General features: G+C 38.3%; 1 protein-coding gene across 1 annotated transcript; it reads left to right on the top strand.

Annotated features, from left to right (window-relative positions):
• Nucleotides 1–5,163: 5,163 nt before the first annotated feature.
• On the top strand, nucleotides 5,164–6,247 carry LOC149227165 (histone H1-like). Its single transcript, XM_089375440.1, has 2 exons — nucleotides 5,164–5,363; nucleotides 5,448–6,247. Exons 1-2 carry the CDS (start codon nucleotides 5,256–5,258, stop codon nucleotides 5,988–5,990), a joined length of 651 nt encoding a protein of 216 aa, XP_089231566.1. The 5' UTR covers nucleotides 5,164–5,255; the 3' UTR covers nucleotides 5,991–6,247.
• The last annotated feature ends 9,850 nt before the right edge of the window (nucleotides 6,248–16,097 follow it).

The following is a 16,097-nucleotide window of genomic DNA, read 5'->3' as shown; positions in this document are numbered from 1 at the left end:
ATGTCAGTTCAGACAGAGACCCAGTTGAGATCAGATGAGGGATAGTGTACTATCAGATGCTTGGATATTTCTAGTAAGTATTCCTTGCATGGAGAAGGATCTATTTCCAAGAGAAATACGTATTATAGGAGATTGGAGGACTTGTGGCCTATATATTGAGGCCTAGGTAGTCTATGATCTTCATCTTCTAATTATAGAGAGAGCAGGATAGCTATTGAGCTGATTCTTTTTTTATGTTGTTAAGGATCTCCACTTGATTGATAATACAGTGTTGGGGTTTTATGTTGGTGCTTTCCCTAGTGATATATTCTGTGTTATGTGTGATTGATTCCTTCTTATCAGTTATATGTGTTCTTATTGATGTTGATCATGGTTGATTAAGCTTTCGCTAAATTGTTTGTAGAAGTAGATCAAGTGTTTTGCTTTAATACATTGCATTACTAGGTGGATCTATAGGTGGGAAATTCTACATGGTATCAGAGCTAGCTGATTTGTAGAAAAAGTTCTACATGGTATTAGTGAGCTAGCTGATTTGTAGAAAAATTATACAAAATTCTACATCTATATGCACAAGCTTTGAGTTTTCACTCTTATTTTACTTCCCAACGCTAAGAAATCTAACTCTTTTTTGTTTTCCATAAATACAATGGTCACAAAAGTCTAAATCAACCTACTTCAAATTTGGTAATAATTTCCTTGAGTAGAGAATTTGCATCCCCTTCTCACTCAAGTGCCTAAATCTATGATGCCACAATTGTATAGCCTACGAGGCGTGGCATGAAATGAAGCCATTGAATCTATCACCTAAGAATCAATAATGTTATCTACTGAAAGAATTAAAGATATTATAACACACCACCTGCTACATTTCCTTCCTTATTATTATTCTCATGTTTTCCATCTCTCAGTTTTTTTATTTTTTTAAGAGCCCAACAATCTTTCTCCTTGTGTCCTTTCTTCCCACAATGCCAACATTCCAATCTCCCTTTGGTTTTTGATATTCCTTTCTTAGACTTTCCATGATTCCTTGGGCTCTTTCACCTCTCTCCCTTTGTCTTCCCCTGTTCTCTATAGTTAAAGCATTACTTGACATCTTTTTTTTGCTTAAGCAAGAGAAGATTCTTCTATTTGATTACCTTGAGAACAAATTTACAGAATATACAAAAACCCTTAATTCCAAGAGGCGACAGGGAAACCAAGGGCATGATGCCAACGTAAAGCATCACCCCGCTACAACAAACAACAAAATTTCTCATTCCAAACTTTAGGATGAACCATACAAAACGGAAGCTTCATCTACAACAAACAAACATCCACGTCACTCATGCGATAAGCCCGTCAAGACTCGTGGCCCCACCAAAAAACACCAACAGATCTGACGGTTAATACAACCCCATGAAATCGGACGGCACCTCGAAATATCGCACCACCTAACATGTGCGAAACTTAACTCGTGATGGAGGGTGGTATCATCAGCCCGCTCTGGCCATGTGGCGGTAGTCTAATGGTATCGCTCCCAAAAAAACTAAACCACTTACCATCCCAAATTAGCGCGATCACCCGTAAATTGCTTTATCCTGGTTTTTCGACCGGGAAGAGGAATGAAGGGGAATCGTCATCGCCGGGAAATAGAACAAGCCACAAAGACCTCCATTGACTGTGGATAGAACATGTTGAGCAATCTGAGGAGGAAGGGGCCTGGTCCCTTTCCACCAGGGAGAAACAAGATAACTTCGAACCTGTTTGTCTACCCATAGTCTCCCCGAGAATTGAGATTGAACTTGATTAGACATCATCATACCTGTGCTTTTCTTCAAGCCAAATGTTTGAAAAGTTCTCTATCCTCAGCCGCTTGTTCCTCACAAAGAGCTTTTACTCTTCCCAAAGACATTTCCTTCCATTTCATCTCAAATCCGTTTTCTGTATTAAACACTCCTTGATTGGCAAGAGTATCCACTAGTTTGTTGGCTTCTCGTCTAACATGTCTGAAACTAACAATTCTTAGACTGAGGAGATGTTTTTGTATTCTTTGATACACTTGTATTAGTCTCCAATGTTTTGAAACGTTCTCCGGCGCTGCTCCACAACTGATTCTTCTCACAGCTTTTATATAGATTTCTGAGTCTACCTCTATAATGCTATTTGAGATATGATTTTGATTCAGTAGTTCCAGACATTGTTCCAAGGCCATTAATTCAGCCATGTTATTTGTGGCTTTACCTAAGTGGTAGTGGAAAATGAAGCTTATGATTCCATCTTCATCTCTTAACACTCCACCATAACCAGCCATTCCAGGGTTGCCTTTCGAAGCCCCATCTATATTGCATTTCAGGTAGCCTTTCGGCGGAGGCTGCCAGAAATCCTTTTCCTTTCCCAAAATTCCTTCTTTTCTTCTGAGTCCATTGATAATGGTCTCTTGCAATCCCAGTTGCCTGAGGGTTCTCATCTCATTTATAGTGGGCGAGTTTTTGGGAAAATTGCGAATAGTTGTACCAACTGTCTCTCTAATCTGCTTCAAGATCAGATCCAACAGGCGAAGAGGATTGGATTTTTCATCCTTGAAAATTCTTTTATTCCTTTCTTTCCAAACATTCCAGATGATGAAGCTAGGTGTAAAGGCCCATGCCAGATTGAGAATCTCATTTTCCGAAAAGTTCCTTCTCCACTTGATCAGGGTATTTGTGATGCTTTCTTTATCTCGATCTGTCTGTTGAAAAATGGTTGCAAAAGAGTCCCACACCTAGGTGGTAAAGGTGCAATTGTTAAGAATATGCTCCATTGTTTCCTCTTGAGCTTCACATAGTTGACATCTAGAGGGCTAGCATTACCTAACATATTACTTGTGCTTTTTTGTCACATTTTCTTGCTAAAGATAAAACAAAAAACATCATCAAACTTTAAAGTGTTTGAACTAGAAACATAATTTCTCACAACCATGACTAAGCCATTCCAATTTTTTGGAAATGAGCACTAAACCAAAAGGGCATTAACCTCATCGTCAAATTTTACTCCTAAAAAACTCATTTGGCAGGTGACCATGTTAAATTCATTTAAATGATCAACAATAGACCCACCTTATGATGTCTTGATATTAATTAAATTGTTCACAAGAAATACCTTGTTGGAATTGAGGGTTTTTCAGACAATTTAGCCAATGTTGTCATTAAACTCTTTATTGTCTTTTCTTTCGAAATGTTGGAAGTAATCAATGTTTACGAACATATCCGTATTGTTCCTAATGCCTTTCTCTCAAGAATATCAGATTCTTTGTCTTTCACAGTCATTGGATTCTTTGATATTCTACCTAAAGGTATAAAACAATCGTTTTGATATAGATAATATTCCATTTGTGTCTTCCATAACTGATAGTTTTGGTCGTTAAAATTCTTGACCCTAAAATGTTCTTTCACCATTGCTCCAACTCGAATTAGGAACTCTCATTTCCTATGAATTCTATCCACCAAATAAACCTTCGACTCTGATATTGGTTGTTAGAATAAAATCTCAAAGTAATACAATAAAAATGAATGTAAATTTAAAACATAGAATGAAACAATACAAAGGAGACACCAATATACCTAGTTCAACTGATTTGGGATATATCCACAGAGAAATAGCCAGTCCTTTGTATTCCATTGAGTAAAATGAAGGGATTATAACCTACAACACATTCGCTAGAACCTCCTCCGGTCTCTCTCATAATCTCATCTCCCTCAATTATAGTGTTATCCCAGTAATACATAACGACAACACAATTTCCTCATAAAACGATGACGACCTTTTAGGGTAAAAACACTAACATAACATCTATTGTAAGATCTATGACCTAATGACGAACAATCCAAATTGACTATGAAATTACAATATCTTACAAGGCAAATTTACAAGATATTCTCTTTAGGTGCGCTTCACCCGAACTCCTTCCAAGGGGGGTTTCTAAAGAGTTGTCACCACACCCTTAAATATCCTGATGATAATAGTTGGGGGGTAAGCCTCCCTACACCCCTCATAAGGAATTAAGGTCCAAATGCGGCTAAAAACAAAACATCTAAATCAGGAAGATAATCAAACCCCATAACCAACACATTAGGCCTTAGGTTTAAATCTCATGGAGAATAGTGAGAGTAAGAGGCAATTGTGGGGATTACAAAGTCTTAGTAATAAAACTTAACATATCATATATAAGAATTAAATATAAGTGGAAAAAATAACATTCATTTTAACCATTTTAATTTAATGATATTTTATTAAAAAATTTCAAAAACTTACACCTTTATAAAATATTAATAATGAGAATATTTCCCACCACCTTAATTAACTTTTTAATAATAAATATAAATACAAATATTAAAAATGATAAGTAATAAATATCTTATTAAAAAATGTCAAAGACTTTGAACCTTTATAAAATATTAATAATGAGAAAATTTCCCAATCTGGTCCATAACATTAATAATATCATGTGAAGTGAATAATAATTATATAAAAGGAAATTTTAAAATTTTTGTACTTAGAAATGAAAGAAGAGATAGCAAAAATTACATTAATGAATATGATATTAACCAAAATTTTAAAAAGGAAAGAGGTATTAAGAAAGGTACCTTTGGATTGAAAAAGATGAACAATAAAATGAATTTCAGGGGGAACTTTGCTTTGGAAATTTAGATGTAATTTATTAAAAATGTTTTTATAAGTAAAAGTGATTCCCTGGAAAGAGCACTTCATAAAAAAATGATTAAGTAATCCCCAAGGAAACCACTAAATTTAAAGGTATGCTTCATAGCAAAGCAAAGTTCAGCTGGTCGTTTAGGTAACGTATATACGCTTTAACGCACCAACCCAAAGTTAAGAAGTTTCCTTTATGCTAATTTAAATGATGATTTAAAATAATTGATGTAAAAAGTTCTAAAATTTAGTGAGTACCGTGAATCTTCTCGTCGAGCGTTTCAACGACCGAGAACGAATCTGGCTTTGAATACTCAATCCGTGGGAGGATAAGCGGGCGATTCCTGACCGTCAGATCAACTGCATGGCCGAATAATGAGCCGGTGACCTCCCAGCCGACCGGGGCGGTGAGCATCTCTAGTTGCCCTTGTCTTCCCCGGTCTATATAAGGGGCAATAACAATCCATTTTCTACCATCCAAACGCTATTTTCTTGATATTTGTCTGCGCACTTTCGATTTGTGCGACGAGGTATCGTTTCCTGGTACCATTATATTCTGTAGTTTTTGAGCAATTTGGTGGTATAAACAAATGGCTTCAGCTGACACAACTGCAAAGCCTGTAGTTAATAATGTTGACAAAGAAAAGAAGCCGAGGGCTTCCAAGAAACCCTCACCTTCTCATCCTACATATCTTCAGGTTTCAATTCTTGGCCTCTAAATTGTTTTCCTCACATTGTATTTAGAATGCAGGGGTTTCAATTTTTTCATTTTTATTTTGCAGATGATCACGGAAGCGATTACTTCTTTGAAAGAGAGGACCGGTTCTAGCCAGTATGCCATAGCAGCCTATATTGGCAACAAGTACCAGTCCCAACTCCCTGCCAATTTCAAGAGGCTGCTAACAGTTCAGCTGAGAAATCTTGCCAGATCTGGCAAGCTCACCAAGGTTAAGAATTCTTTCAAGCTTTCGGAGGAGTTGAAGAAGCCGGTAAAACCGAAGGCCGCCAAGCCTGTGAAGCCAAAATCCCTGGCCAATAAGCCTGCAGCTAAGTCCAAGGCGACGCCTGGGCGCAAGAAGGTCCCGAAGCCTGTTAAAACCCCTGCCAAAGTAACCGAGGTTCTTAAGGTCTCTAATTCGAAGCCTGTAGCGTCCACTGAAAAGGTAAAGAAGGCAGCAGCGCCTGTTAAGAAGGGGGCAACTGTGAAGAAAGAAGCTCCCGCCAAGAATCTTGCTGTCGCCAAGAAGCCTGCCAAGGCTGTAAAGAGGGCGGCTCCTCCGAAGCCCAAGAAAGCGGTTCCTGCTGCAAAGAAGGCCAAGAAATGAGGTCTAGATCATTTTAAATGTAAATTAATCTGATATTCTAAAGGCAAAGAAGGCCAAGAAATAGTATTCTCAATGTAAATTAATGTGATATTTGACATCTTGTATGGCCTGCTGTTGTCATAGATGTCCCCACTCATTGTTTTTCCTTTTCAGAGGGGGAATCCGTAGTCATGTATTTTAGTAGGAAATTCAGGGTTTAACTTCTTCTCTGGATTATAATTATTTCTGGTCTTAATTGAAATTAAGATAAGAAGCAGTATTGGGTTGATTAATGGTTGTCCGAGTTGAAGAGTTGTAATTTCTGTATTAATTCACCAATAATCATCATTCAAACGGATATTTACATGAACTCGCTTTTCAATACGAGGAGTTTAATTTTTATATAAAATGCAAAGAAAAATAATATGAATGTTGAAAATTTGTCTTTGATAATAATAAATTTAAAATCAAGATTGTATTTTACCTTTTTTAATGTAAATAAAATTTTAAAATATTTTAAATAGTATTATTCATATATTATTTTTTAACCACAATGGGGTGAATCATTGCCAAAATCGACATCAAGAAGGGTGCCCTTAAGGCATGGGGAGTACTAGTGATCAATTAACCCCATTGCTTGCAACATATAGCATCATGGCAAAAGGGAACGTCAATTGGAATTTGTAGATCATGGCATGTCCACTTGTACATTGGATGGTGAGGAGAGAAAGCAACAATGAAGTCTCCATGTGTGAAGGCATGCTAGGAAATTCATTTTGTCATGTGAATTTACTCTTTGGAGCCAAAATTGGAGGCTTGCCTTCAATGTGTTTAGCATTCCAAAATGATGTGTCTTCCCAAAATGATGGGCAAGATTGCCATTTCTACATTACTTATATACTATTTGGTAGGATAGTCACAGGGCAAGTTAAGGAAACAACAAGTTAGTCCCCCATTGTAATTGCTTTGCAAATTGAAGAACCAAGCCCTCTTGGCTTGGTCCCTTTCATCAAAATTATTATCAACTCCTCTTAGAGCCCTAGTCCTTTCCATTCTCCAAGCGAAGGGCGTCTCACTCTTTTGCTTTGGTTACTCCATTTGTGACACTTCCTAGGTATATCATAGCTCATCCCATCAACTATTTGGTTTAAATTCTTTGTTAATTTTTCATAGGACCACACAAATAAATCCAAGGCAATCCTTTCATGTCCCTACCTCAGTATTTTACTTGCTATCCTCCATTGGGTTTGTGTTACCTTGAGTACCTTGTTTGCTTTTATCCATAACTCGTTTACATCTCCCTCTTGCTCTTTTTATTCCAAACTTTATCTTCCTCTTGGTTTATCACTTTGATCTTTTACTAATGCTGATGGTGAGAGCATGAGTGCAATAAGGAGGAGGTGGTCAAGGCATACAAAGTAATTTGAGTGCTTGAGCCCAAGCTTGAGCCTCAATAGAATACTATTGTGACAATGCCTCGATGGTTTTGCAACACAAATTATTTGATATTGAATAGGAGCTAGTGGATGAACGAGTAGAATTATTAGATTTAGATGTCTTGGTTGACGTGGAGGATTGGGTGACTTGGGAGCACTGTGAGCTAGACGGAACAAATACCTTCACATTGTGGACTTATATTGGCATCTTAAGCATTTTCCAATCAGAGTATTGTTTGATTGCAATGAGAGCAGGGATGAGCTCCTATGCATGGAGGAGCTTCACATATTTTATCAAATCATGGATGACTTGTATTGGCATCTTAAGCATTTGTTGGTAAGAGTATTGTTTGATTGCAATGAGAGCAGGGATGAGCTCCTCTGCATGGAGGAGCTTCACATGTTTTATCAAATCATGGATGGTTGATTGTAGTGTTTGGAAGTAGCTATGCTCACGGATAGTTAACAACCATCTTTAGCGGGCCTTGCACTAGTTGGATGACAATATGCACTTCTTGTGGCTCATCACCATTATTTGTAAGCTTGGTTTTTGCTATAATATATAATTTGCGTGTTTTTCGGTTTCTTGTTTTTGTGCCAAGCATGACATTTAAAGCCCATTTTGTATCCTATGTAATGAGCATGGCTAGCACCAACTCAATCTATGACTCTTTTGGATTCAACAACATGATTTTAAACCAACCTTCTATGCCTGGCTTTTAATTAGGCAAGCTAGAGCTGGTCACAAATTTGACATTCAACATGCTATATATATATATATATATATATATAATCAAGAATAATACTCTTTTTTTTTAATTATGTTTGAATTTATTATTTATAATATTTTTTGAACTTATCTTAATATCATTCTTCAAAATAGAATTTATAAAAAATGAAATGTGAGAGAAAACAAAATATATAAGAAGAATATTTTGAAAATGTGAAGTCTAACTAATTAATAAATGACATATTCCCTTGGAATCCAGTGATATAATTTTGGATGAGATTATGATTTATTCTTGTTTAAAATGTGTTTTTGAATGAATAAATGGATTTAACACCTTGAATAACAGCCGGGCACTTGAACTTTGCAAATTAAACAAATTGGACTTATGATTATTAAAAATCTCTATCGGATTTTGTTAAAATTAATTAGAAATGGTCATTTTGTCTATTAGATAGACTATGCTTTTTGGAAATTCTAAATTGGGAAAATCAACTCCTAATAAATTTATTAATCTTGGTTAAAAGACATTTTATGATGATGCCACCAAACCATCAAGTACCATGGGAAAAAATATGGGTTACTTTAACTTTGAGTTGTAAATTGTTCATGGCAAATCCATTAATTACCATACCAAAATGACTTGAATCCGTTTTTTTAGCCTAGGCGGGGAGGATCCCAATCATTCCTCCCAACCACCCAAGATAAACCCAATTGACTAAAATGACTTAAATCCATTAATTATCATATCAAAATGATTTTATGACCAAGTTAAATGTAATTTAATATTTCCCCTTCCCCCTATGGATGTCAAATCAAAACGAGGAGTCATCAATATAATCTAACAGACAAAAGGACCACATTAAATTAATGGTAAATGTGGCATAGATGAATTTGGAATATCTGTTGTAGCACAGGTGGTTATTAATAACATGGATGGGGTGGTGAGAATTATGGTTTCGATGGGTGGTGGTAGAGGTCATTGTCTGAGCAGGGGTGAGGACACAAAACCCCTGCTTCCTTTGTGTGTGTTAAAACTTTTTTCTCTTCGGGGATTTCTCTGTTGGACCTTTGACAACTAGGTGAATTTCGAGATGACTAGAGGAGTGCGAATCTATAGTTGGGTGTGCGGTTTGGTGGGATTCAGTGGAACACTTGGTTTGGAAGAAGCTGCAAATGAGACTAGTTTAGATGCGCAGTCGATGACGTTGCCATTCATGGCAATTGTTCTCCTAGTCGCTTGGTTTCGGTCTTCTCTGGTAATCCCTCTTTGGTATGCTATTTGTCTTGGTAGAAATTTTCTTAGTGTTGTTGGTATGTTGGTTATTTATGTTTTGTAGGGTTTTGGGTCTAGCAAAATGGAGTTAGAATTTAGTCTCATTCTTCTTCGTTACATAGGTTTGGTGGTAGCAATAAGGTCATTTCATGGACGAATGTTCCTGGTCTCTCCTGACAAGTTCCTGTAGCGCTAAGCTATTAGGTCCCTGGTTCTTCCAAAATTGTCAGTCTTTGTTTAGGGTTGGTTAGATTTTTTTTAAAGTTATAATGGTCTTATGGCTACCAAGGTTTGTAGATTTGGTTTCTTGCATAAAAGATAAGGGGGTTATTATAATACTCACCCTCTCAAGGTCGACATTTGGGTTTGTCTTGTCGTTCAAAGATATGCATGTGGGTATGTCTCGTCCAGGGACAAAATTATACTCCAAGGTTTGCGTCATGGGTGGGGTGTGCTTTAACTGTATTTGTATAAAGTAATTGGGGTGGGGTATAGGTGTATTGGTAATTGGAGTGTTGTAAGGGTTTTTTTCTCTAGATTTGAGCACTCTGCAAATTTCTGGTGGTGGTAGATCACGTGGACACTTAAGGAAATAACCCACCACATACATCATGCCTCCAAGGCAACAAATGCGTAGCAAGAGAGGTGATGAAGAAAATGACACCTAGGGTCAATGTAGGTCTTGTTTGTTTTCCCAAGAATCAACTGAAGTTTATTTTAATGATGTAACTCTTGAGAATTGGTAAGAAATTAGCAAGTTGGAAAACATTGCGGGTGCAAAAAGATAATATCACTCTGATTCTGAGATTTGGAGGAGGCATCCAACTAGATACCTAAACTTGGTCATACCAGGGGGTGAGGGAAGAAATTTCTTAATGCAATGGAAAATGAAGACCTTGTTGGGTATGGTTTTAAAGGATAAGCAAGTCGAAAGGTATACTGTGTTTTCCTTGTTAGAGGACATAAAAACAATGTTGAGAAATCAACATTTATGTATAGATAGGATTGATGTTGGACCAAACCATGTGGAAGGGAATATTCACTATGATTCTGACACACTTGTTCCTCCTAGTTCGAGTGCAAGGGATCCAACTCCTATGTATTCTTTAGACTCCTAATGGTCTTCTAGTTTGATAGTATTTCATATAGTATTTATGATTTGATCCTATGTTTTCTACTATTTGGTTACAACCAGAGTGCTTGTTTTTTTTATGAATCTCATTGTAAAAGTGAAATGAAGGTTTATTTTGGTTCCTCTTGTTACAACAATAATTCCTCGTTATGATAAGATGAAATAACACAATATGGTCAATCTATGTAATCTAGTTGTAAAGATATTTTGAAGCAATACACTGTTTTAATTTACAAGGAATTTGAATAACTATATCCTCACTTTATGGGCCATTTTGTTAAGATGAGGGTGTCAAAGAAATGAGAGCTACTATATCTACAATTTTCAATGTATTTGGAGCAACACTCATAGTAAAAGGATGAATGATGTTTTTGGAGTGACATGATGAACATACTCAATGAAGTCCCATCCCAAATTTCATGTTTGAGTTATAAATGTTGGTGCTCAGAAATAGTTGGTGAAGGATGTAGAAATTTTGAATAATTTAACACATATTCACAGAGATTATCCTGATCATACAATTATAAGCGGAACATGTATAATACATAATCTCCTCTACGTTGATCATCAATTTACAGAAGCAGAAACATTCACAGGCGCACATAGAAGCATCAATCAAACTCATAAACACAGTATGTATCCCAGGGAAAGCATCTCGCTAAAAACCCCACACTATCTGTATATTATATTGATTGAATCATGTAACAATACAAAGCATAATACTTCTCACAAGTATCTCCACCTGTTACACACAATACAACTCAGATCTGATCTCCAAATCTCTTCCACTGCTTGCCTGCCTCCACTGCTCAATACCTGCTCAAGAACTGATGAGAATAGCTTCCCAAACTCGTTTTCACCTGCAAAATAGTCACTCACTCTTTGTGGACGTGAGCAAAGGCTAAAATGTGGGCCAAATACGTGAGCAAACTCATTGGCATACTCAATCCTTTGATTGTGCAAGATCTGGTGCACAACTATAGTCACAACTGATAGCAATCTGATTCTCTACCACTTGTCCCTGTTGAACTGAACATGCACTAACATGCAACTGAGTTAACTGATGTATTCTTTAGTTGTATTATGAGTTAATAATTAGTTTAACAACTCATCATTAGTCTATCTGCAGTTAGACTAACTACAACTAGTTTAACTAAGTCAAACTGAACACAACTCCATCAACTGTACCTCCAGTCCACTAAACTCAACTCACTTGAGTTCTAACTGAAGTCATGCATGCAACAACTCAACTGACTCATAAGAAAAGCGTATTTCCTTCTGACAGCTGCATGTGCCACCTCTGTAGCTCAAACTGAAGTGCTCCAAGAGAATAAGATCAAGTTTATAGTCCAAATATTATTGTTAGATAATAATATTTGACTTTTCTATTTTTGACAGCCAGTCTAAAAATAGACTTTGATCACTCACACTGTGATCACTCACACTTTCATAAAAAATAGAAGTCCATCTATTTTTCCCAACTTGATCAATCATCCATAAACATAGACATGATCCATATGTCTAAAAATAGACTTGCGCCAAAAATAGCCTGCGGGCCCACTTAGTGAAGGCGACTCTTTTCACTAAGCTCCATCATCTTGTTGCAATCTCAACAAGAATTTCTTGTTGCACACTTTTCAACACTCCCTCTCAACAAGAAAGGCTTCCTCTCAAACCCGATCCTGTAACTCTGGAATGTTCTCCATGCAACACATCTAGCCGGTCCACTTGCTCTGTCATCAAAGTCTCTGACTGCTATTGCCTCTGTCGACTGAAACTCTGCATCTCTGTGCTCTTCAGTATCTGACTGCTCTAGCCTCTGTCACTTTGATCTCTGACTGCATCTGTGCTGCTGCTGGTTCTATCTCCCAGCATTGCATCCGCACTGCACCTCCCAACTGACCTCCCTGTTGGGATAGAAACACCCTCTGATGCTGAAGCTCTACCTGCTGCTGACAAGTTCTCCCTCTCTGACATCTGCGCTACTGCAACATCTCCATGCATCTTGCACCATTGCACACCTCTCTGTGCCACCTAGCACTGTGCAAAACACTTGTGCCTCTCGCATTGCTACAGCCTGCTAGCTATGCGCTGTCCTAGGATTCCCTGCACTGTCGCTATCTCTGCCGCTCCATCCGCATCTGTCTCTACCCAATCAGTCAGTTCCTGCTACTACACATCGGGGCTCCCGTAGCAAGGTCTCATCCAAGAGGTTGGGTACCTCAAGGATCTTGCCCCTCCTCCTTGGGATGATCAATCCACATCACCCCACCTCCTACCTGGAGGTATGGATGCATGCGATCCCTTAGCCCACCTGGCTTGAAGTTTCCCCCTACTGGAGGTCTCTGGATGAGTAGATGTCTCTACTCGATCTCCTCTCAGCTTCCCCTGTTGTGGCTCCTCCACAATCTCCTGAAGCTGCTGCACCAATCGTGGCTCCTCCACAATCGTCTGAGACTTCTTCTGGCTCTGCATGTTGAGAGGTAATATACACTCCCTCTCAACCACCAAGTATCCATCAGTTGCCTCGCTGCTCAAGGCTTTGCATGCATCTTGAATCTCAAGACCATACAGGTTCCTGACCCATGAACCAATCTCATGACAACGAAAGCATCTCACCTTCGACTTGTCAACCTTCTTCCCATCACTGGAAGAACTGGATTCGGAAAGAGAACCCTTCTCCTTCCCCTTCTTCGCCTTACTCGCTAAGGCACAGTTCTCCTCATCCTGCATGGATGAAGAACCGTCTCTGGTGCTCCGTCTAATCTCCTCTTGCACAAGATCTGACCACAGTCTTTCCCATCCTGGCAATTTCTCCCGACCATTGATAGAGTCCTGATAGGAATGCCAACTCTTCGGAAGACCAAGGAGTCCTAGACTCACCATCCTCATCCTCAACAGTAACCCCCACACTTCCCAGCTCATCTCGACACTGAGTGAACCTCGTGAGATACTGGGGCATACTATCTCCATTCTCGAACTGAATGTTTCTGAGTTTTATCTCTTGCTTTGGAATTAAATTCGAATTCCACCAGCACAAAACTCAACTGCTTCCGATCTAGAATTCGTGAGAACAAAATATTTCTCGTACAGAGATTGACTGTATGGGCATTCACCGGATATCTCACCTTCCAAAGGAAGGATGAATCCAGAGGCTACCTGGCCCGATTACAGACTCTTCCTGAAGAAATAGAATGTAAACACTTCCTGAATGGTAGATCTGATGATCAATCCTCGCTTGATATCCTGTAAAAATCTCTTCTACAAATCAAGCAGCTCCGATACCATGTAGAAACTTTTTCTACAAATCATCTAGCTCTGATACCATGTAGAAATTTTGAATAATTTAACACATATTCACAGAGATTATCCTGATCATACAATTATAAGCGGAACATGTATAATACATAATCTCCTCTACGTTGATCATCAATTTACAGAAGCAGAAACATTCACAGGCGCACATAGAAGCATCAATCAAACTCATAAACACAGTATGTATCCCGGGGAAAGCATCTCGCTAAAAACCCCACACTATCTGTATATTATATTGATTGAATCATGTAACAATACAAAGCATAATACTTCTCACAAGTATCTCCACCTGTTACACACAATACAGCTCAGATCTGATCTCCAAATCTCTTCCATTGCTTGCCTGCCTCCACTGCTCAATACCTGCTCAAGAACTGATGAGAATAGCTTCCCAAACTCGTTTTTCACCTGCAAAATAGTCACTCACTCTTTGTGGACGTGAGCAAAGGCTAAAATGTGGGCCAAATACGTGAGCAAACTCATTGGCATACTCAATCCTTTGATTGTGCAAGATCTGGTGCACAACTATAGTCACAACTGATAGCAATCTGATTCTCTACCACTTGTCCCTGTTGAACTGAACATGCACTGACATGCAACTGAGTTAACTGATGTATTCTTTAGTTGTATTATGAGTTAATAATTAGTTTAACAACTCATCATTAGTCTATCTGCAGTTATACTAACTACAACTAGTTTAACTAAGTCAAACTGAACACAACTCCATCAACTGTACCTCCAGTCCACTAAACTCAACTCACTTGAGTTCTAACTGAATTCATGCATGCAACAACTCAACTGACTCATAAGAAAAGAGTATTTCCTTCTGACAGCTGCATGTGCCACCTCTGTAGCTCAAACTGAAGTGCTCCAAGAGAATAAGATCAAGTTTATAGTCCAAATATTATTGTGAGATAATAATATTTGACTTTTCTATTTTTGACAACCAGTGTAAAAATAGACTTTGATCACTCACACTGTGATCACTCACACTTTCATAAAAAATAGAAGTCCATCTATTTTTCCCAACTTGATCAATCATCCATAAAGATATACATGATCCATATGTCTAAAAATAGACATAGTCTAAAAATAGACTTGCGCCAAAAATAGCCTGCGGGCCCACTTAGTGAAGGCGACTCTTTTCACTAAGCTCCATCATCTTGTTGCAATCTCAACAAGAATTTCTTGTTGAACACTTTTCAACAAAGGATGAAGAATGGTTAGATGGTCTTCTAACACATTGGAACTACTTTCCATGATTTAACACTCACATAAAAAACATGAGCACATGTAGATTACACGAGGAAATTCCTCAAACATACACTTGTAGTCTACAAACCATAGAGCGTGATGTATTTGGAGCAACACTCATAGAGAGAGAGAGGGCTCAGTAACTGTGCAATTGCGCATTTCAAGCAACCAGGGGTGAGGCTTTAGCCCTGAGACTACACAGTTCAGGAAGGACTAAGGGAAAACAACTACGCAATTTAGACAGCTAGTGGGACAGGATGAGGGAATGGGCACTAAGAGGACATACTGCGCAGTTACCGGAGACGAGGGAGGCTGAGTTGCTATGCAACTACATAATTTAGAAGCTCGAGGCTTGTGATTGCACAGTGCATAGTGAAGGCCAGGATGGGAGGAATGATTGCACAATTCTGGAGGTCAAGGTTGGAGCTTGGGAACAGAAACTGCGTAGTGCAACAGTCCTGGGAGGAAGGAACTGCGCATTTCACAGTGCAAGCGGGCAAGGTCATAGCTATAGGACTGAAACTGTGTAGTGCGCAGTTCAGGGAGGCCGAGTGAAGCCACTTTGCTTAGTTGGGAAGCCTTCTAAAAAATGTCTAAGTGTCAGACCGGTTAGACCGATGTGAACAGTGATAAGACTTCGATTGTGATCTCACACTTATAATACTTGATGACATGACAACATAGATCACCCATGACCCATGAAAAATGAATTTCCCTTCGTGTGACAACATTACGACCATTTATGACTAGTGCGACACTTAAGATAGACTTTGGGGCGATTGTGACGATACTTGTGCGATAGTGCTTAATACTTTGTGAATGAGTGCGATAGATGTTTACATAGTTATAACAAATCATATACATGAGGATAGACCCTTTAAACCATCACAACAATCTTCTACACATTGCGCGACAACCAATCATGCCAAAAGACGACAATTTACCCAAATTGTAAAAGGGAGCAAAATACGTCAATAAAGTTCATGAA

The sequence above is a fragment of the Pinus tabuliformis genome, chromosome J (genome assembly GCF_031772625.1).
Source record: "Pinus tabuliformis cultivar Carrire ecotype Pingquan chromosome J, CPIR1, whole genome shotgun sequence".
NCBI classification, from domain to species: Eukaryota; Viridiplantae; Streptophyta; class Pinopsida; order Pinales; family Pinaceae; genus Pinus; species Pinus tabuliformis.
This window is presented reverse-complemented; position numbering and strand designations above follow the sequence as displayed.

Excerpts from the sequence above, each read along its gene's own strand:
- LOC149227165 (XM_089375440.1), top strand. The coding sequence starts at position 5,256 with ATGGCTTCAGCTGACACAACTGCAAAGCCTGTAGTTAATAATGTTGAC. Across the intron at positions 5,364-5,447 it reads CTCATCCTACATATCTTCAG|ATGATCACGGAAGCGATTAC; the intron begins GTTTCAATTCTT and ends TTTATTTTGCAG.